Source organism: Merops nubicus, unplaced genomic scaffold, assembly GCF_000691845.1.
Source record: "Merops nubicus isolate BGI_N331 unplaced genomic scaffold, ASM69184v1 scaffold15641, whole genome shotgun sequence".
Classification (NCBI taxonomy): Eukaryota; Metazoa; Chordata; class Aves; order Coraciiformes; family Meropidae; genus Merops; species Merops nubicus.
In genome coordinates this window covers 1-17,907 of record NW_008587729.1, presented here as the reverse complement: position 1 = coordinate 17,907, position 17,907 = coordinate 1, and the positions used below count along the sequence as shown (strand labels likewise).

At 41.4% G+C, this 17,907-nt stretch overlaps 1 protein-coding gene across 1 annotated transcript in view; it reads right to left on the bottom strand.

The window, feature by feature from the left end:
- The window catches only part of CLVS1 (clavesin 1), a gene marked incomplete at its 3' end in the record, with an annotated part of 71,427 nt that extends 62,991 nt beyond the window's left edge, over positions 1-8,436 (bottom strand). The window contains 2 exon segments of the mRNA XM_008949036.1: positions 7,984-8,381; positions 8,383-8,436. Of these exon segments, the coding sequence (XP_008947284.1) occupies positions 7,984-8,381; positions 8,383-8,436 (452 nt within the window).
- Positions 8,437-17,907: the final 9,471 nt, after the last annotated feature.

Sequence of the window (17,907 nt, the reverse complement as noted above, 5' to 3'; positions counted from 1 at the left end):
GGATGGCAAGGTTAAAATAGGAAACATTAATTTGCCTCTGAAAAGCAAATATTTATGTATATTGATATGTTAATTCCAAAAAAATGTTATGGGCTAACGTAGAATTTTAGTTTCAATCAAATACTGGATTGTGGCCCTGTATTATGGGATATTATATAAACAAACCATAGGAGTTTTTCAAAGAGATTGTTATTGGCATAGCATTATAACTTTACTTGGTGCTGTGATTTATTTTGCATATATAAATGGTAACTGGTACCCCGTGTTAATACATGCACAGACACGTGCCACCCACTGTCAGCAGTGGAAAAGTAGAAAAATGACACCATCTTTCTATGAAGAAAAAAAAAAAAACAACAAAGATACTTGTGTGTTACCTTGCTCTTAAAAAATTAATTTTTACTGATGCAAGCTTGCTCAGCATGGGCACAAAATAGGCAGTTACATAGGAAATAGTTCCAGCAGGAGGCTAACTGGCTGGTTTTGCCCTCTGCCCACTGCTACAAATAAACCCTCCAGGAAGTTTCCAGAGCTGGGATCATTATGGTCTGGGAGCCAGCTTTTTACTGTGCCTGTGGTTGCGGCATTTATTAAAAATAAAAACAGAGGGTGCAATCAGAATTAAGACAAATTTTGTCTTTCTCAGGACTGATGCTGTTTTCTTGTCTTCAAGAATCAAGTCTCCAGTCAGGGCATATTAATCATGGTGATCCACCTCTTTTATTGGCTTACCCCTGTCAAAAGAGGCAAAACTAAGCCGATGAAGGGTCTAAAGCACAAGTCTTGTGAGGAGCAGTTGAGGGATCTTGGGAGTATTGAGCTTGGGTCAAAGGAGGCTCAGAGGAGACTTGGCTCTTGACAACCTCCCAAAAAGAGGTCGGAGCCAGGTGGGCATCAGTCTCTTCCCCCAGGGAACAAATGACAGGATGAGGAAATGGCCTCAAGTTATGCTGGGGAAGTTTAGGTTGGATATTAGGAAAAACTACTTTCCCAAAAGGATTATCAAGCCCTGGCCCAGGCCTCCCAGGGCAGTGGTGGAGCCCCCATCCCTGGAGAGGTCTTAAATGTTAGGTAGTTATGGTGCTTAGGAACATGGTTTAGCAGTGGACTTGGTAAAGTTAGAGGAGCTGTCTCTCTTGTGCTCCACCTTCATCATGGCAGACAAGCACCCTGAAGCAGGGTGACTGATGGCAGGGTCAAATTTACCCCAACACATTGTTCAGCCATTTCATGGAGCTCAGCACCCCCTACACCATACACATCCTGACCCAATTCATGCTCTCTGCTGTAACTCCTCTGGGGTCACCCAGCCTGCTAATGGCACCAGTTCCTGAGCATCCCTTGTGCTGCTCTAAGGGTGTTGCTCAGCACCCACCAGGGTGTGCTGAAAAAAAAGTAACTTTTTTTGTGAAATGCAATTGATACAGGGGCTCAGAGTTCAGAGGAAAGTAAAATAAATCATGGCTTGGGGAATTAATATCTCAAGGATGTATTAGAATTTAAAAGTTTCAGAAGTATTTAAAGATTTCCAGCTCTATCTCTGCTGTTTTCTGCTGCATGTAGGTGGTCAGAGAACTTAGGGTGTTTTCTTCCCTTTGACTCTTCCTCAAGTCATTTGCTGCCTCAATGCATGAATTTACCTTGGCTCATTTCAGTTGTGTTGGCAAGTTAGAAACTGCTAAGAATACCAGATATATAGAAAGCTTGATTTAGGAAAAGCTTCAACAAACAATATTCTGATGTCTTATGGAGTCTCACCTCAAAAGAACTCCATTTTATTTAGAGCATTCACTCCTGGTTACTACCCATTCCCAAGGGCCAAAGGGACAAGGAGCCAGGTGGGATCTCATATTGTTTGGCTTCATACTATTCTGTTGCTATAGCTCCTCTACATGGGTCTTCTGCAGATCTGTGCCGGGGGGATGACATACAGGGCCCACGTGTGGCTCATTTTCTGGGGAAAAGTGCTGTCACAACTATATGAAGCTTCTCTTTTCTGCTGCCCAGACATAAACCCTGAGACACAATTTGGGCCTTTTGAGTCAGTGTGGGAAGGAATGGGTGTGTTTGTTGTGTAGATGATTGTGTATTTTTCTTAATCGGCTGTCCTCTCTGGTTTATAAAGCTTGGGAGTTGGATTCGGTTTATTTTCTCCACAGGAGGGAGGTGGCACAGAGCCACTTCCAGCCTGCCCTTCATTTCCCTTTGTTATCCCTCAGGCCAACTCCAGCAATTGTCTCCCACCCCCAGGCACTGTCCTTCAGCTCTTCAGCCAGCACTCAGCCCAACCATCCAGTCACCTTCTCTTCCTTTTCAATATGTGCTTGATTGCCTTAACTCCCCCTACACTGATTATGTCTTTCTCTTTCAGTCAGGCTTCTCTTGTTCTTCAACATATGCTTCATAACTTTCCCAGCTGTTGTTTTTCTTTTTCAGACATTTTTTTCTCTTCTTGGATTCCCTTCTCAGCCCTACCCAGCACTGTCATTTGTGTCTGTCATCCTTCTGTCACTCATATGGACTAAAATTGCCTTCCCAAATGCAGATTCCATAATAAATGGTACTAACTGAATTAAATTGCTGCCTTCAAGCAAATTAAAACATTTCAAGGCAGGGTTCCTTTTCGTCATCTTTGTCCAACATTTAATTTGCACATCTGTTACTCTTCAAAATAAGTACTTTGTTTGTGCCACATTTCCTTTCTCTACTACCCTGAATTCTTCTGCCATTTCAGACTAGCTCAGTAATGTCATGTGATATAAATTTTTTAATGCTGTGTGTTTCTAGGCTATTTACTGGTAAATGCAATGCTTGAAGCACAACCTCAGTCTATATTGCTGAAAGCATCTCCCAACACAAACACTTCCTAACCAAATCCAGGGACTTGCTGTGGAAAAACCATCCTGGTGTTAAGTCTGGCTGTATTTCAGCTGAAATCTCTCATAATAAACAGCTGAGAGTCTGAGTTGCTGCCACAGTTTGCCTGTGACTGTAAATCAGTCTCAACAGATGTTTGTTCCCTCATATTCTATTAAGCATTGGAGTTTAGCCTTGAAATATATTGGAATAATCAGCATTTGGGATATATCCATTTATAGGAACAGGATCTGCTGATGATAATATCCTTGTAATTGCACCACTATGAGCACTCTCAGCAAGGACATAATTTTTTCCACCAAGAGCCTTTAAAATATTTATAGCTGTTGGTTTACCACTCTGTCAGAGTGTTTCCTTGCCCTTTAGCCTATCTCAATACACTTTCCTACAGAATGGTAACTAACTGGCATTTGAGATCCATTGGTTAATAAAAGACAATTTATGGTTAGAAGCTGACTTGGGAATGTGTTGTAAACAAAGCAGGTTTTTTTTCTGTCTGTCTAACAAAATTTTTGGATCTATGTGACAGCAGTGACAGCCCAACAGTCCAGACATGAAGACAAATTAATCACCATTTTAATGCAAAAAGACAACCTTCTGCTTTTCTGCCCCAAGACCCTATTTGCAGAGGATCGTGACTGGAGGTGGCCCTTCTGCTGGCTCTCCTCACAGGAATAAATTTTATTCTGGCTGAACAACCTTGAAGGAAATATCTTTACTTGGAAGATTAATGAACAGATTCTGCTGAATTACTTGTTCATCCAAACCCCCAACTCCCTGGTGTACAAGCAGGATATATTACAAGGCAGTAGCAGACCTGCAGCAGCACTAGTTAGTGAAGGCTGTCCTCAATCCAGCAGCCAAAAAGGCACTCTTAAAAAAAAAAAAAAAAAAGCTGCTTTAAAAGCTTCAGTTACACTAGATATCCAACAGAGGACTTAGGTCTGGTGAGACTGATGGAATAAAGTATGAGAGTATTTGTAATTCAGCACAGCATACTTGTTTTTATGTGAAATCTTGGTCTAGGTCTCATCAAAATTGTACAATTATACATATGGATGTATTTGTTTCACAAACTGGGTTTTTTAGTAATGCAAATGATTTAATAAAAATTCCTGAAAAGATCAGTTTGACATCCTGATCTGTCTTTACTACTTTGTTTAAAATTAAGGTGCTCTGTAAGCAGTGGTATATGTGAAGCCTTTGTGGGTTTGGGGTGAGTTCACACCTTGTAGCTGGATTATTCTGCACATCTGAGGACTGAGCTCTGATCAAAGTGAAAAATGGGCCATTCCCTGTGTGGATTCTCTAGTGTACAGTAATATAGCTCAACACTTTTTCTCTCCCCCCCTGTGGAACTAATCTGATCTTTCTTTTCTATTCATCTGCTCATTTTCACTTATTGAATACCTCTTACATTTTCTGTTCTGTATCACATGTGATTAACAGATCTGAAATACACTATACAGGACCTAGACACAAGGTGATGACATCATCTCTAAGAAACCTGTCTAGAAAAGAGCAAAATCAAAGCAATGCAGCACATGCTAAGTAAATGAAACCCTAGCACCATGATAGATCTCAGCTAGTGATTTGGCAATAAGAATTACCTTTCCTTGTGTTGTGGTTTTTTTTAGTCATCAAGGAGGTTTTGGTCAAACTACTGTTCATTACCTTTTCAGTGATGTGGAAGCAAATTAAAATTCTTCCTAGTGAACTCTGCAGATGTCACAGAACCCGTGCAATGATAGTTGATGAGGAGGACAGGTTTAGCTCTGCAGAAGTGTGAATCACATGCTAGACTCTGCCCACATTATGGGTAAGAATATATGACACATTTACCAATGGTGTTTGTATTTTAGGAAACAGTGACTTGGAAGCAGATTTGAGCTGAAGATGAGCTCAAAATGTGATAAAGTGGTGAAGAAAACAGTGATAATTTTGTAGCTAAAAGGAGGGAACTACTGAACAGAAAAGATGGTGTTACCACATGATGGTTTATTAGTGGAAGTTTGTATTCATTTTGTCCATCTGCACCTTAGCAAGAACTAAATGATTGGAAAGGTCCAGGAAGGAATGGTGAAGAGGATAAACTACCTAGAAAATCTTCCTAATTCTGGGAGTTGAGAATTTCAATCTATTTAAGCTTTGGTAGCATAAGTATATCCCAAGGCATTATGGTAGTGCAATACTTTGCAGAACATTCTCATTGCTGCTCTGTCTGCCTACAAGTATCTTCTTTACCTTGTGAACAACCCAAGGTTGTTTTGTCCTCAAGGAACAGGGGATTAGCTGTTCTACATTTACTGTGGTTAAAAGCGAACTCAAGAATCACTGCTGTAGATTAGCTAATGTACTGTCTTGTTCCCTGACAGTGACTTACTCTACAGTGCTGCATCCTTGGAGAACTCAAAAGTAGGCTAAAAGATGACATGGTCAGGACACAGAAGTACAAACATGGGGAGCTGTCATATTTTTATGGTCCCTTTAATACAGACCAGCAGCTGGAAGCTGGAAACATTAAGACTGGAAGTTAAACCCCAGTTTTCTAGGGATGTTAGATCTATCAATTACATTCTTGAAGACAAAATCACAAATGTGTCTAAAATCTCACATAGAACAGAAGTTCAACCTTTGATACAAGGAATACCTTAAAAACATCTTGGATTTGATTTGTCCAAGCAGCAATAATGACATTTCTTTTTCAGTGTTACAAATATATTGACTTTTAAAAGTTCTAAGGCTGCTTCTGCCTCTTTGACATGTGATCCCTGAAGCCACTGCACTCCCAGGAGTGTAAATGGTAAGAATATCTGGACTAAAAATCAGTTCATGATTATAGGATCATTTAAAATCGGTGTAGCTTATAAATCATGATTTCTTTGTAAATTATCCCTTATAAATTATGATTTAATCATAGAGAAGACACAGCCAGCTACAAATGAGATTCAAGTTAGTAAAGCCAATGCTGGAAGCTGAGCCCTTACTCTTGCAAGTCAACATCACAGCATCCTATGAACTGCTGGCATTGAGCTAATGTGAGCTGGTAAATATCCTGTCACCACTGAGAACAACCTATAGAAAGGTTGCCCAAGATGTGTATGTAAAATGCCTATTTGTTTGATTATTTTTTAATAAAATATAAATGAATATACTTTTTTCTGGTCAATAACCTGTTTCCTTGCTGCTTAATAGGACTTCACACTCATTTCCTGCTCCTTGACAGCTTTTGCTATTGTTGATACCTTTAGATGGTAAAAAAGGAAGTCATCCCTCTGTTTACTTAGAGCTCAAATCCTGTTCTAAATCCCTGTTGCCTACAGAAATGACACTTATTTGAAACCATAGAGGAGCTGAGCTTCAGTGGCTGGATAGAGGTAAAATTTGCAGATGATTTTTAATTTCACTGAGGAGCCTTAAAGTACACCCTGTTCTATCTGCCTCATCCTTTCTTCTTTGATGGTTAAAATTACGTTTTCCCCACATGCAGGATCACTTTTGTTTGTGTGCACACACACATATGGATGCATGTCAAGGGACTTGCAGAAAGTTTGAGCCCAAACCTGGCAGGAATCAATTTTCTGTCACAATCTTCTTGCAGAAGCTGTAGACAGCAGCTTTCCCAGAGTGGGGCCTGATGTATGAGGTTAATCGCAAGGCTTCATTTTGTTGAGGGATCAGAAATCCAAAGCTGGCTCTATATAATACTGAAATCCCTTAATGCAACCAGCAGAGCCACACTGCCTCTGTCCTCTAAAGCTGATACTTTCTATTAATTCAAGATGCGTGTTCATTCATCTTTCTTTCCAGGCCAGTGGCTGAGGGAAGGGATTTTGGTTGGAAGAAAGGCAAGCTCACTGTTCAGAAAGGCAGGAGATAAACTGCTGGTCTCTTTGTTGTTAGTAGGACTTCTACCACTGGCTTCAGTTCTGGATTTTAACAAATACTTTTGTATATGCAGAGTTACAGAAATTTAATTTCTTCTGTGCACTTATAAGATTTGTACATGCAAAGGAAAATTAGAAGCACTTATGAACTCTGTTTTCACAAGGAGATTAAAGATTTTCCCAGAAAACTAGCATGAAGAACTGCAGACATATGTGTATTGTCCTCTAATTTCTACAACAGATTCAAAGCTCCAATCTAACTCCTAAGGATGAGACACTGTCATGGTCAAATTTAGATTGTGCCAAGACAAACTTTACTTTGAATTCATTAGAATTTATGATACTCAAAACCCGAATCTGTTTTGGAGTTTTTTTGTCTGATTTTTATCAAAAGTCAGCAGAACACATGACAATCCTACAGCTGTTTACATTTCTCCATATCACAGTGAGGGCAAGGAAAATGGAGTGGAATAAATTCTGAAGAAGAGGTCAATCTGGACATGATATTCCTGGACTAGCCCCTTTTCTCTGGATCACTTTAAACAGGTAGTGAAAGCTGACTAATCACATTAACATTTAAGGACATCATTTTATAATAATGGCTGGGAGATATATTTGTTCACACTATTCTGTAAAGAAGTGGCCTGAACAGCAAATATGCTTTGTGTGAATCTCTCATTTCTCAGACTCACAAGCATACCATAACCAGAGTGTGTAGGAATTATAATGCAGCTTGTGGAAATCTAATAACACAGGCTGTGTTTCCTGAAATGGTTAAACAAATCTGCTAAGACATCTGGAGATAGAATAAATATGGTCAGTTCCTTCTGCACCAGAATTATGAGGAAACCTTGTATGTTTTGAGACATTTGCTTTCTGTCAACCTGTTTGGCTAGTCAATGATATAACTGAAGCAATTATAATTATATAATTAATGTATTTATAGCCAACAGACACTGTCTGGCTAAAAAATGAAAATATTTGTGGAAAAAAACCTGTGAGTTACTTATCTGACACACTGCTGTTCCCTTATCTCTCAATGGTCTTGTGTCTGAAGAATGAGAAGTGATCAGATCAGGTGAAAGTCTTGGTGAAATGGACTCATGTTTACAAAATATTTTACTGAAAATGGTCTTACTGCTTCAAGTATGGTCACAAATTTCCTTTAGAAGTTGAGCATGAGTGTATGTAAAAAGATAAGGATGCTATCTACATTTACCTACTCTGATCCCAGTTGGCTGCAAAAAGCAGAAGAATCTTCCTGCCACAGTGGTCACGATTTTCCAGTACTCCTGGGAATCCATCTGTCAGAGCCCGTTTGATTCCTGGGTCGTCAGCCTTGAAGTTCTTGAACATATCCAGATTTAGTTGGCGGTACTGGAAGTACTGAGCCAGCAGTCTGAAGGCCTCAGTTTGGTGAAACTTCCTGGCTCGGAGAAATCTCAGGATGAAGGCATCATCTGTACGTAAAAACCCAATGTCAGGCCTCGTGATGATCATGTCCCTGACCTGCTGGATATCCTGATGCAAGATGTCTGGGTTTTCATTCAGTTCCAGCCGGGCTTTCTCTATAGTCTCTGGACTAAGTCCAGCTTGTAAATGGGTCATCTCTGCAAAAATCTCTCTTCCAAATCCTCAGCTTCGGGTGTTTTAGCAGAAGTGCTGATCCCATCCAATTGATGGGCTGCTGTGAGCATGAGCCATTCAGAAGCTTTTTGCTATCGAGCTGATATGTAAAAAATGAAAGTGAAGGGCTTCTCTTATTTTTGCAGAAAGAGTAACAGGCAGTTCACATGTAATATAATCCATCCAAAGGAAAGTGCTGTTTATTCCATCACTTACTAAAAGAAAAAGCAAATATATAAAAGAAAGATTAAATACATATACAAAGCGACAGGAACGCATTTCTGAACTTTATATAGCAATAAAATTGATTTGTATTCTTCATAAGTGAGAGGATGTGAGTCAAATATTTCAGAATGGGTGCATTTGAGATCAGGCAGTCACTGACATCTTCAATGTATATATTCAAGCTTTCAGCAAAGCAATCTGATTAATTGACAATTAATAGTAAGCTGTATCAAGTTACTATTAGACTACACTTGTGAAGCTGTATTACAGAAGTGTGGGAGTTTCAACATCCCATAAATGCAAGCCCAGGATAAAGTAAAAATGATAGTAATTTTTCTCCACCTCAACAGGAGCTACATTTCAGCTTCCTATGTAGGTGTAGTATGCAGATTTACACTGATCATATTAAGTGTAACACCAGTTTGATTTGGTTTTATCACTCTCAGCTTATAACCTTACTTAAATTACACCTTGAGCCGATCATAAAATGTTGGTTTTGTTTTTGTTTAAATAAAAACGGCACTCTTAAAAACAAACAAAAAAAACCCACAACAAACAAACAAAAAAACCATTCCACCTACATCAGGGTTATCTTCTACTTGGTAAAATGTCACTGAAAATATTTCCCATTCAGACTTAATAATTCTTCATGGGACACATCCCATGAATAAAGTGTTTGATGAATCTAATCTGACAAAGCTGATGTTTTACTTGAAAAGGGATGTATTCTATTCCAAATTCTTTTCTTCAGTATGTTGTAGGTTTCCTGAGTACCTAGTTCTGCATTTTGCTTTCATTCGTGTACTTTACCTAGGATTTGTTTTAACAAGTGTTAGAAGAAAAGCTGCTCAAGCTGTTATGTATGAGCAAAATGGTACAGTGAATCTCTTATATTTCAGTGACATAATTAGCAAGAGGCTGTCATCGAGGGCTGTGTAGTTACACTTGTGTGAAATAAGATCAAAGTCTGTTCTGATGTGAAATGTGTGAAGAAAGATCAAGATCCATCCAATTTTGCAGCCATCACAAAAACAGACAAGCAAACAAAACTCCCCACCGCTTAACTCCTCTCTCTATCTTTTCCTAACTTCTGAAAAAGAAAAATTGGTTTTAAAAATTAAAAGGGAATCCCTCAGTGAAAGACATTTTATTGTATTTGAAGAAAGCTGTTTGGAAAGTTATGAATTATTTATAGTAAAACAACTATTTCACTCGGCTACTCCCCTGGGTTCAGCATTCTCACATCAAACAAAGGGGAGCGCAGCAGCCAGAGCATTCCTTCATCCAGGGGCTGCTCAAAGTTACATTGCAAGACCTTGAAGTCAGTCAGCACAAGGGATGCCTGAGTCCCGTGTTTCATGAGCTTGCACATCATTGACTAAAACCACATTTTAGATGCCACAGCTGCAGACCAAGGATGAAATCCCAAAATTTGAATCCAGAGTAATTCTGCATATTTGCTTAGAGGATACATGTGGTGGGCCATAAACTTTCTAGAAGCAATGGGCAATAACTAGACTTGACTGTGGGTGATACAAAGAAGTTTGAGCAGCCTCTTTCTGTATTCATTGTGGAGCTGGAATTGAGAAGAGCTGCCTGCAGGATAGAGTATTTGGTGATTGCTCAGCCTGGGAAAACTTGGGAAAAGGCAAAGCCGGGAAGAAAGAAGGCTGGTTGCCTTTTACAAAACACTACAGAGTGCAAATGACTCCAGGAAAACAAGATCTGAAGTTTTGAGGGGTAATCTATGGATGGTTACTCAATTCTTAAAGAAATGAGAGTTGTATTAAGGGTGGGTTGCACATATAAAAGTAAAGTAACAGTTATTCGTTTTTGCTCTTGCCTTTATTAGACCAAATTAGGATAACTCTGATGGTATCAACTGAATTCCACTGATGTAAAACTGATGGGGAATCCAGGCCAATATTTTGTGCTTAAGAGCTAGTTGGGGGAGCTAGATGTGTTTAAGTGTGACACTGTCATTGAGGGAGTGTAGTGTGGGGGTTGGTTCCCTCCAAAGTTTTAACAGCAAGTAGTACAGTAAGGAGAGAGTTTGTGCTCAGGGGAGTTCAGCAGATGGATAGAAGCAGGGAGCTTATCTGGAGTCTGCATCAGCTTGGGCTCAGGGCCCAGTATGAATTGGAACACCTTTGGAGCTCCTGTAATTTAGAATTACAAAGTCATGGAATCATAGAAAGGTTTGGGATGGAAGGGGCCTTTGAAGATCACCTAGTCTATATCCCTCTGCCATGGGCAGGGACATCTTCAACTCGATCAGGTTGCTCAGAGCCCCATCCAAGCTGATGTTGAATATTTCCAATGATGGAGCATTCACAGCTCCTCATGAGTAACCTGTTCCAGTGTCTCACCACCCCATCATAAAAAATTACTTCCTTGTATCTAGTCTAAACCTATTCCCTTTCAGTTTAAAATTAGTAATCCTTGTCCTGTTACTACAGACACTAGTAAATAGTCTGTGTCCACTTCTCTTATGGCCCCCGTGAAATACTGAATGACCACAATAAAGTTTTCCTGGAGCCTTCTCCTCTTCAGGCTGAACAACCCCAATTCTCTCAGTTTTTCCTCACAGGAGAGGTGTCCAGCCCTCTGACCATTTTTGTGGCTCTTCTGTGGACCTGTGGCAGTTAAATGTGCCTCCTGCCCCTCTCCACCACCCTTCCCCCCTATGGTTTCATCCATTTTCTAAGAGTTTACGGGAGTAAAGCTGTCCCTTCCCCTGCTGCTTTTCTGAGTTCCACCTCCAAGGTGCTTCTTTAGAAATAAGGCACATTCTTGAAATGTCAAACACAATCTGTTCCAGAAGAAAATGGCATTAGACCAAGGAGATAAAGTCTGGCCCTTCAGATTCTCTTACAGGATCCCCAAGAATTTGATGACAAATTTATGCTACTTATTTTCATGAAAGTTTCCTACTGGTTTTACCTTATTTAAATGGATTAGCACCCTTCACGTTCAGGATGAACCTAAGGTGCAGGAGATACTGTGCTCTCCTGTCAGACATTGTTGCCAAAAAGCAACTTAAGCATACTCAGTCTGAAAAAATACACTTTTTAAAATGCATTTCAGAGTTTTCTGGTAGTGAGTTGAGCTATAACCATAGGTTACAGTTTACAGGAGAACCTCTATAGATTATTTTGATTATCAGATGGAACAGACTGCACTAAAATACTTTTTATGGAGGTAATGGTATATATTACAAAATAATCCAAAATGTGTATAAGCAATGCTGTTGCTTTCTGAATCATAACACAAATCATGGGGGTTAGTAATCCACTCTAGCACCACTGACTTCAAGGTGTCTGATTTACATCAGTGGATGATCCGGTTCTCCTACTGCTTGCCTTGACAATAAATTGAATGTTTCATAGCTACCTAGTTTAATTGTCGTTGTGCTTTATCAAATGGTACTGATTTATTCCAGTTCCCAAAGGTATAACTGAAGCAACTTCTCCATTTTCACCCCCTCCCACACATGGCAATTTCTCCTTCTCTTCTGCTGTTGTGTACAGCTCTGATCTACCTGCCAGTTTTTCAGACATTTCCATCTTTGTTCTGTTTTCTTTGTGTTTTTTGTTGGTTTGGTTTTTGTTTGTTTATTTGTTTTTCCCCCAAATGAAAATGCTGGCCTTTTTTACCTTATCTTGAATATTGTTGCGGCATGTTGGCACACTGGATTCTTTGTTACAGTCTCAACAGCTGTTTTTCTGTGTTATGACTCTTTGTTCCCAAAGGACTATTTGCTTTCCTAATGTCTTTTCACAGCCACTTACAATAAATCATCTCTCCAAAGGAACAAAACCCAGCTTTAAACAAGGAAAAATAATTAACAGAAGTTTGAGGCACAACATATTAATCCAGAAAAAAAAGAAAGAAAAATTTCCACCAAAACTTCAGTGTCACATAACATTCTGGCTTATTCATTTTCAATCCCAACAACAGGGACAGAGAGTGGCTTTAGGATGAGTAAAATACTGGAAGTGGGGTACAGTCTTCAAACAAACACCTTATATTTTTGCCTGACTCTCAAAAATAAAATTTTGTTAATAAAATGCATAGTAGTACTTATTAAAAAAAAAATCTGAAGGATGTATATCTAGCACTTTCCATCCAAAGACCTTAATATGCTTTACTGCTCTCTCTTCAATGCCAGCTTTTGGATCAGCATTCAACCTCTATTTGCTCTGCATCCCCTGGAAAATCTGCCAAAACCTGCTTTCAGTGATGATGACACTTGTCTGGATCATTTTGTTCCTACCCTCTTGGCTGTCCATGCAACACCACTTGCCTCTTGAAGCACTGTTCCCATGCCCATTTGGCCCTTCCCCATCCATTTCAATTCCAGAAAGACTTTAGTTGCCTCTGTCTACCGAGAGTTTTCCATTCAGTCCAAAGTTATACGCCACATGAATTTTCATTACCAAAGCTTTTCAAATGGGGAAGGCACTAGGCTGTGATCCTCAGCTGGTATCCATAAGCATCACTGTTATGGTTTATCTCCTTATGTAATTCCTAACTCCTAAAGTTCATACAGATATTAGCTGCTAAAATCATGCCAGAAAAGAAGGGAGTGGGCAGGGACAGAGGGGAAAATGGTAATCTAGAATGATTTCATCTCAGAGTGTGGGTGTCACCTCATTAAACTGCTTTTTAAAAAATATTTTGATGTCAACTGTGGAAGACATTTTGGGGTTATGTTCTGCTTAGCAGGGATTGCTCCATAAGGGCAGGGGAGGATGAATCCATGGCTGTACTTATAGGAAAGGTTCCTATGGCACTTTATGGCCCTGCGGTACTTTCATAGGAACCTACACGGGAAATGGAGTGTTCAGAAAGGAACATAGTCCATCTCTGTGAACTAATTTCAGGAGAGTGATGAGAAAAACTCCCTCTTGTCCTTTCCTGTGGGATCCTGGCATCCTCCACAGCCAGTGGGGAAGATGTACAGCCCTCAGTGATTTGCCTGAGATTACGGAGGACACATTTCACAGAGCTGGCAGCAGACCATATGTCTCCTGAGCCACAAGCTTACACGTTAACATCTGGGCAATCTCCCCCCACTAAGCATAATGCTCTGCATCACAAGGAAAATGCAAAGCCTTGCTACACAAGGATATGTAGAGGTAGACTGCGATGTCCCCAGTGTAGTTTCCCTAGGCTTCAATGGCACAATCAGGACCCCAGAAATGCACCATTTGTTTATGTTTTTGCAAAGAGCAACCCCTCTGTGGGAGTTCTCAACAGGTCCATCTCATAACCCAAATCCAATAGCTTTCTGCTGCTCAGATTAGTATACAATCACCAGACAGGCTGAAATTAGAAAGGACATCCTGGCTGCTATCAGAGAAAACATTACTTCCTGCAATATTATAGAAACTTTTTGCAGCCAGAATTATCAACAGCATGCAAAACATGAATTCTGAACCCCCAAGCCTGATAACTTTAAGTTATATGCAGGAATCTGAGAGCATGGGTTCCTGATATTGGTGCCTGAAAATCCTAAATGCACTGTAGAAGTTGTGTTACAGTGTCTCACAAAGATATACAGAAGAAGAAACAAAACATGTTATTGAGGTATTTAGTCCTACATCTTTTTTAACATGAAGTTTATCTCATTTTGAAGGTCTTTTGCTCCATGTTTTAAGAACTGAGTTCCTTTAAAAAATAGAGAATACAATGGTGATGTGTTAGTGCCCTATTGGAAGTAAAGAAAGGAGGGAAGGAAGAAGAAGAGAAAGGAAAGAGGGAGGGATTTCTGCACCAAGGAATTAATGCAATTCTCCTGTTTTTTTCCCTCACTCCTTTTTTTCCTGCTGAAGTCTGAGCACAGACCTGCACACAGACACTTCTCCCAGAATTGTACAAATTAAGTTTAATATAATTTGGTAATTCCTTGTGAGTTTATTTTCTCAGTGAAGGATCATATCAAATTTAAGGGGTTTATTTCTACAAATCCTATTAAACAAAACCAAAGCAAACCGAAAACCAAGCAGAAACAAAGACAGCAACAACACACACACAAAATACCCCCCAACCCACACACACTCAAAAACCTAAAACTATTTGGAAATTTTCAAGCTAAATCCTCAGAGCAGCATTAGTATCAAGAGGGAAAGGACTTACAACTTATCTGCCAATAGCTATGAGCTTCTGTAAACTTCCCACTCCATAAAATGCTGATTCTGATGCTTTTTTCTTTTTTTTTTTCTTTTTTTTTTTACTAGTGAGTTCTGATTATCTGTCTTGCTTGTGCACTTGCCAGACACCACAGCAAAGGGCTGTGAGAGAAAATAATATTTTCTTGCCAAGCAGTAGCACAATTGCTTAAGTAACAGCACATTTAATGAGTGCATTAGTTTAGCCTTAGTTTGAAGGAAATATTCTCCATCCTTTTATGAGGCTGTTTATATTTTAAGAGACATGCTCCCCTTTTGGAAGATGGGGAAGCTGCTGTTATGTGTTTCAGAGAAGCATCCTCTGTGCTCAAAGGACACAGAGTTTAAGGAATTATGTATGACTCAGTGCTATAGGGTGGATTCTGCAGTCCCATTCCTGAACTCAGCTGCATTGCTTGCGCTACTACTCAGCAGCACTCAGTCCTAGTCAGTGTAAGAGTGTCTGATCTCTGCACCAGATTTTAAGTTAAAAATGATGACGTAACAAAGTAAAAAGGTTTATGGGAAAGGCTGCAATATAATTAATTGTTTCTCATATGCCTGACTAGTCTAATTTTTAGAATATACTCGGTAGTTTTCAGAGCTAGGTGAGTCAACAGAATTCTTAAAATAATCGGCAGCATTTTGTAGGAGTTACATATCAGACCTGATTATGCTGACAACAGAAGCTGCCCCTCTAAAGTTTAGCTGGGCTAGAGACAGCAAACCAGGGAGAGCTCAATAAGTTTATCTGAGTTATTTCTGTATGAAGAATAAACCCTCACCTTTGCTGTGCAGTGCCCAGCACGATACTGTTACATAATCTGTCATTTAGATGTTGGCTCTGCATTAACTTTTAGTACTGGAGAAAGTCTGTGTTATCATCTGATTAGTCAGAAAGCACATGAAAGCAGCCTTTCTGTAATGAAATTTTTCATTCCACATATGATTCAGTCACTCTTTAGAGACGGACAATGAGTGGCCATCTGCTCCTTAACTTCATTATTCCCGGAGCTTGTTTAGATTGAGGAATCAGCATTTTGAAAAGGGAAAGCTCCCTTTCTCTTATGACCTTCCCCACCCTCCCAGGATTAAACCATCACAAATAGAATTAAAGCTGGCCAGTAGCACGCACAGTGTTTCTCCAGCCGTTATTTGCTTTATGGTTTGTTTGGTTTTGTTTGTTTTTTTTTGTTTTGTTTTGTTTTGTTTTTCTCTATGAAACCTGCTCTGAATATTCTCACTGCTTGCAGAGACCACAACTTAATTCTTGATTTCTTGCAGCAGAGGATCGACAGGGTAGGAAGAATTCACCCCACTTCTTCCCCCTACCCATTATTCATCACTGTTTGCCATTGGCAAAGAAGAACATTTGTCTGACTGTGCACATTCCCCTCTCCCCTTAGTCCTTCACCCCCCTTTAGGTTGAATGAACCTGGTCAAAACAAGCATCAATTATTTGCTGAGGAGCAAACAGGTATCTGCCACTGTTTGGCAAGTTCCTATCTATCAGCAGTTGGCTGGAGTCCTTACTTAGTCCCTCAACTCCCAGCTTTAACCCTTTCCCCTCTGTCCTTGTCACCTCTCCTTGCTCTCAAATTGAATCTGGACTTGATCTTCCAACTTATGCTCTTTTCCCCCTTTGTCCATCTCCTGGCCTGCTGAGCTTATTTTTTCAGGCCCTGTGCCCTCTTTCAGGAAGGATTTAAGCTGGTGATGGAGAAGGAAGACAGGAGGAGAAGAAGGGGGCAGAAAAGTGAGGAATAGGGGGAAACAGGGGCAGGGAGAAAAGGAGGAAAGGGAGCAGGACAGGGAAGAAAGTAGAGAGGGAAGGCAGAAGACAGACAGGAGGCAGAGAAGCAGAGCCAGGAGGATGGAGAAGGAAGACAGGAGGAGAAGAAGGGGGCAGAAAAGTGAGGAATAGGGGGAAACAGGGGCAAGGAGAAAAGGAGGCAAGGGAGCAGGACAGGGAAGTAGAGAGGGAGGGCAGAAGACAGAGAGGAGGCAGAGAAGCAGGGCAAGGAGGACTGGAGGCAGAAGAGGTAAGGTAAGTAGGAGACAGGAAATGGGGTGAGCAGGAGAGGCAGGGAAAGCAGAGGATGAAGGAGAGTTAAGGGATTTAGGGCAGGCAGGGGAAGCAGAACAGGCAGGGATCAGGGCAAGGAGGAAGGGAGCAGTGAAGTAGGAGAGGCAGCTTCGGGAAGCAGGGAGTAGGGTGAGGAGGCAGGGATGGAGCAGGGCAGGTGAGAGACAGAGGAAGCAGTGAGCAAGGCAAGGAGGGGAGGCAAGTGGTGGAGGCAGGGGACATGGAGACAGGGGAGGCACTGAGCAAAGCAAGGAGGCAGGCGGGGCAAGCAGAGCAGGCAGGGAAACAGAGGAAGGAGAATCGAGGCAGGCAAAGAATAGGACAGGCAGGAATCAGCGCAGGCAGGGCCAGCAGCAGGCAGGGAGCAGGGCAGGCAAGGTAGGCAGGAGAATCAGCGCAGTCAGGGCCAGCAGCAGGCAGAGAGCAGGGCAGGCAGGGTAGGCAGGAAGCAGATCAGGAAGGAGGCATGGAAACAGAGGCAAGAGAGGCAAGACAAGCAAGGAGCAAGAGGCAGTGCAGGCAGGGAGCAGGCAAGAGGCAGGGAGCAGGCAAGAGGCAGGGAGCAGGCAGAAGGCCGGGCAGGGAGCAGGCAGGGAACAGACAGGAGGCCAGACTTAGAGCTGGCAGCAGGAAGGATGCTAGGCAGGGATCAGGCAGGGACCAAGCAGGGATCAAGCAGGGATCTGGGATCAGGCAGGGATCGGGGATTTGACAGGAAGAATCAGGCAGGAGGCTGGGCAGGGATCAGGCAGAAGGGATGAGGATGGAGAGACCAGGGATCGATCAGGCAGGAGGGATCAGGCAGGAGGGATCAGGGACGAGGCAGGAGCCCGAGTGGGCATCAGGGTTCTGGCAGGGACCAGGGATGAGGCAGAAGCCCGGGCAGGGATAAGGGATAAGGCAGGGATGAGACATGAGAGCTGTGATGAGTCAGGCAGGCTGGGGATGTGGGGTGCATCAGGAGGGGTGCGGGATGAAGGGTGCGGGGCCTGGGCTGGGGGTGCAGCAGGAAGGGTGCGGGGTGAAGGATGTG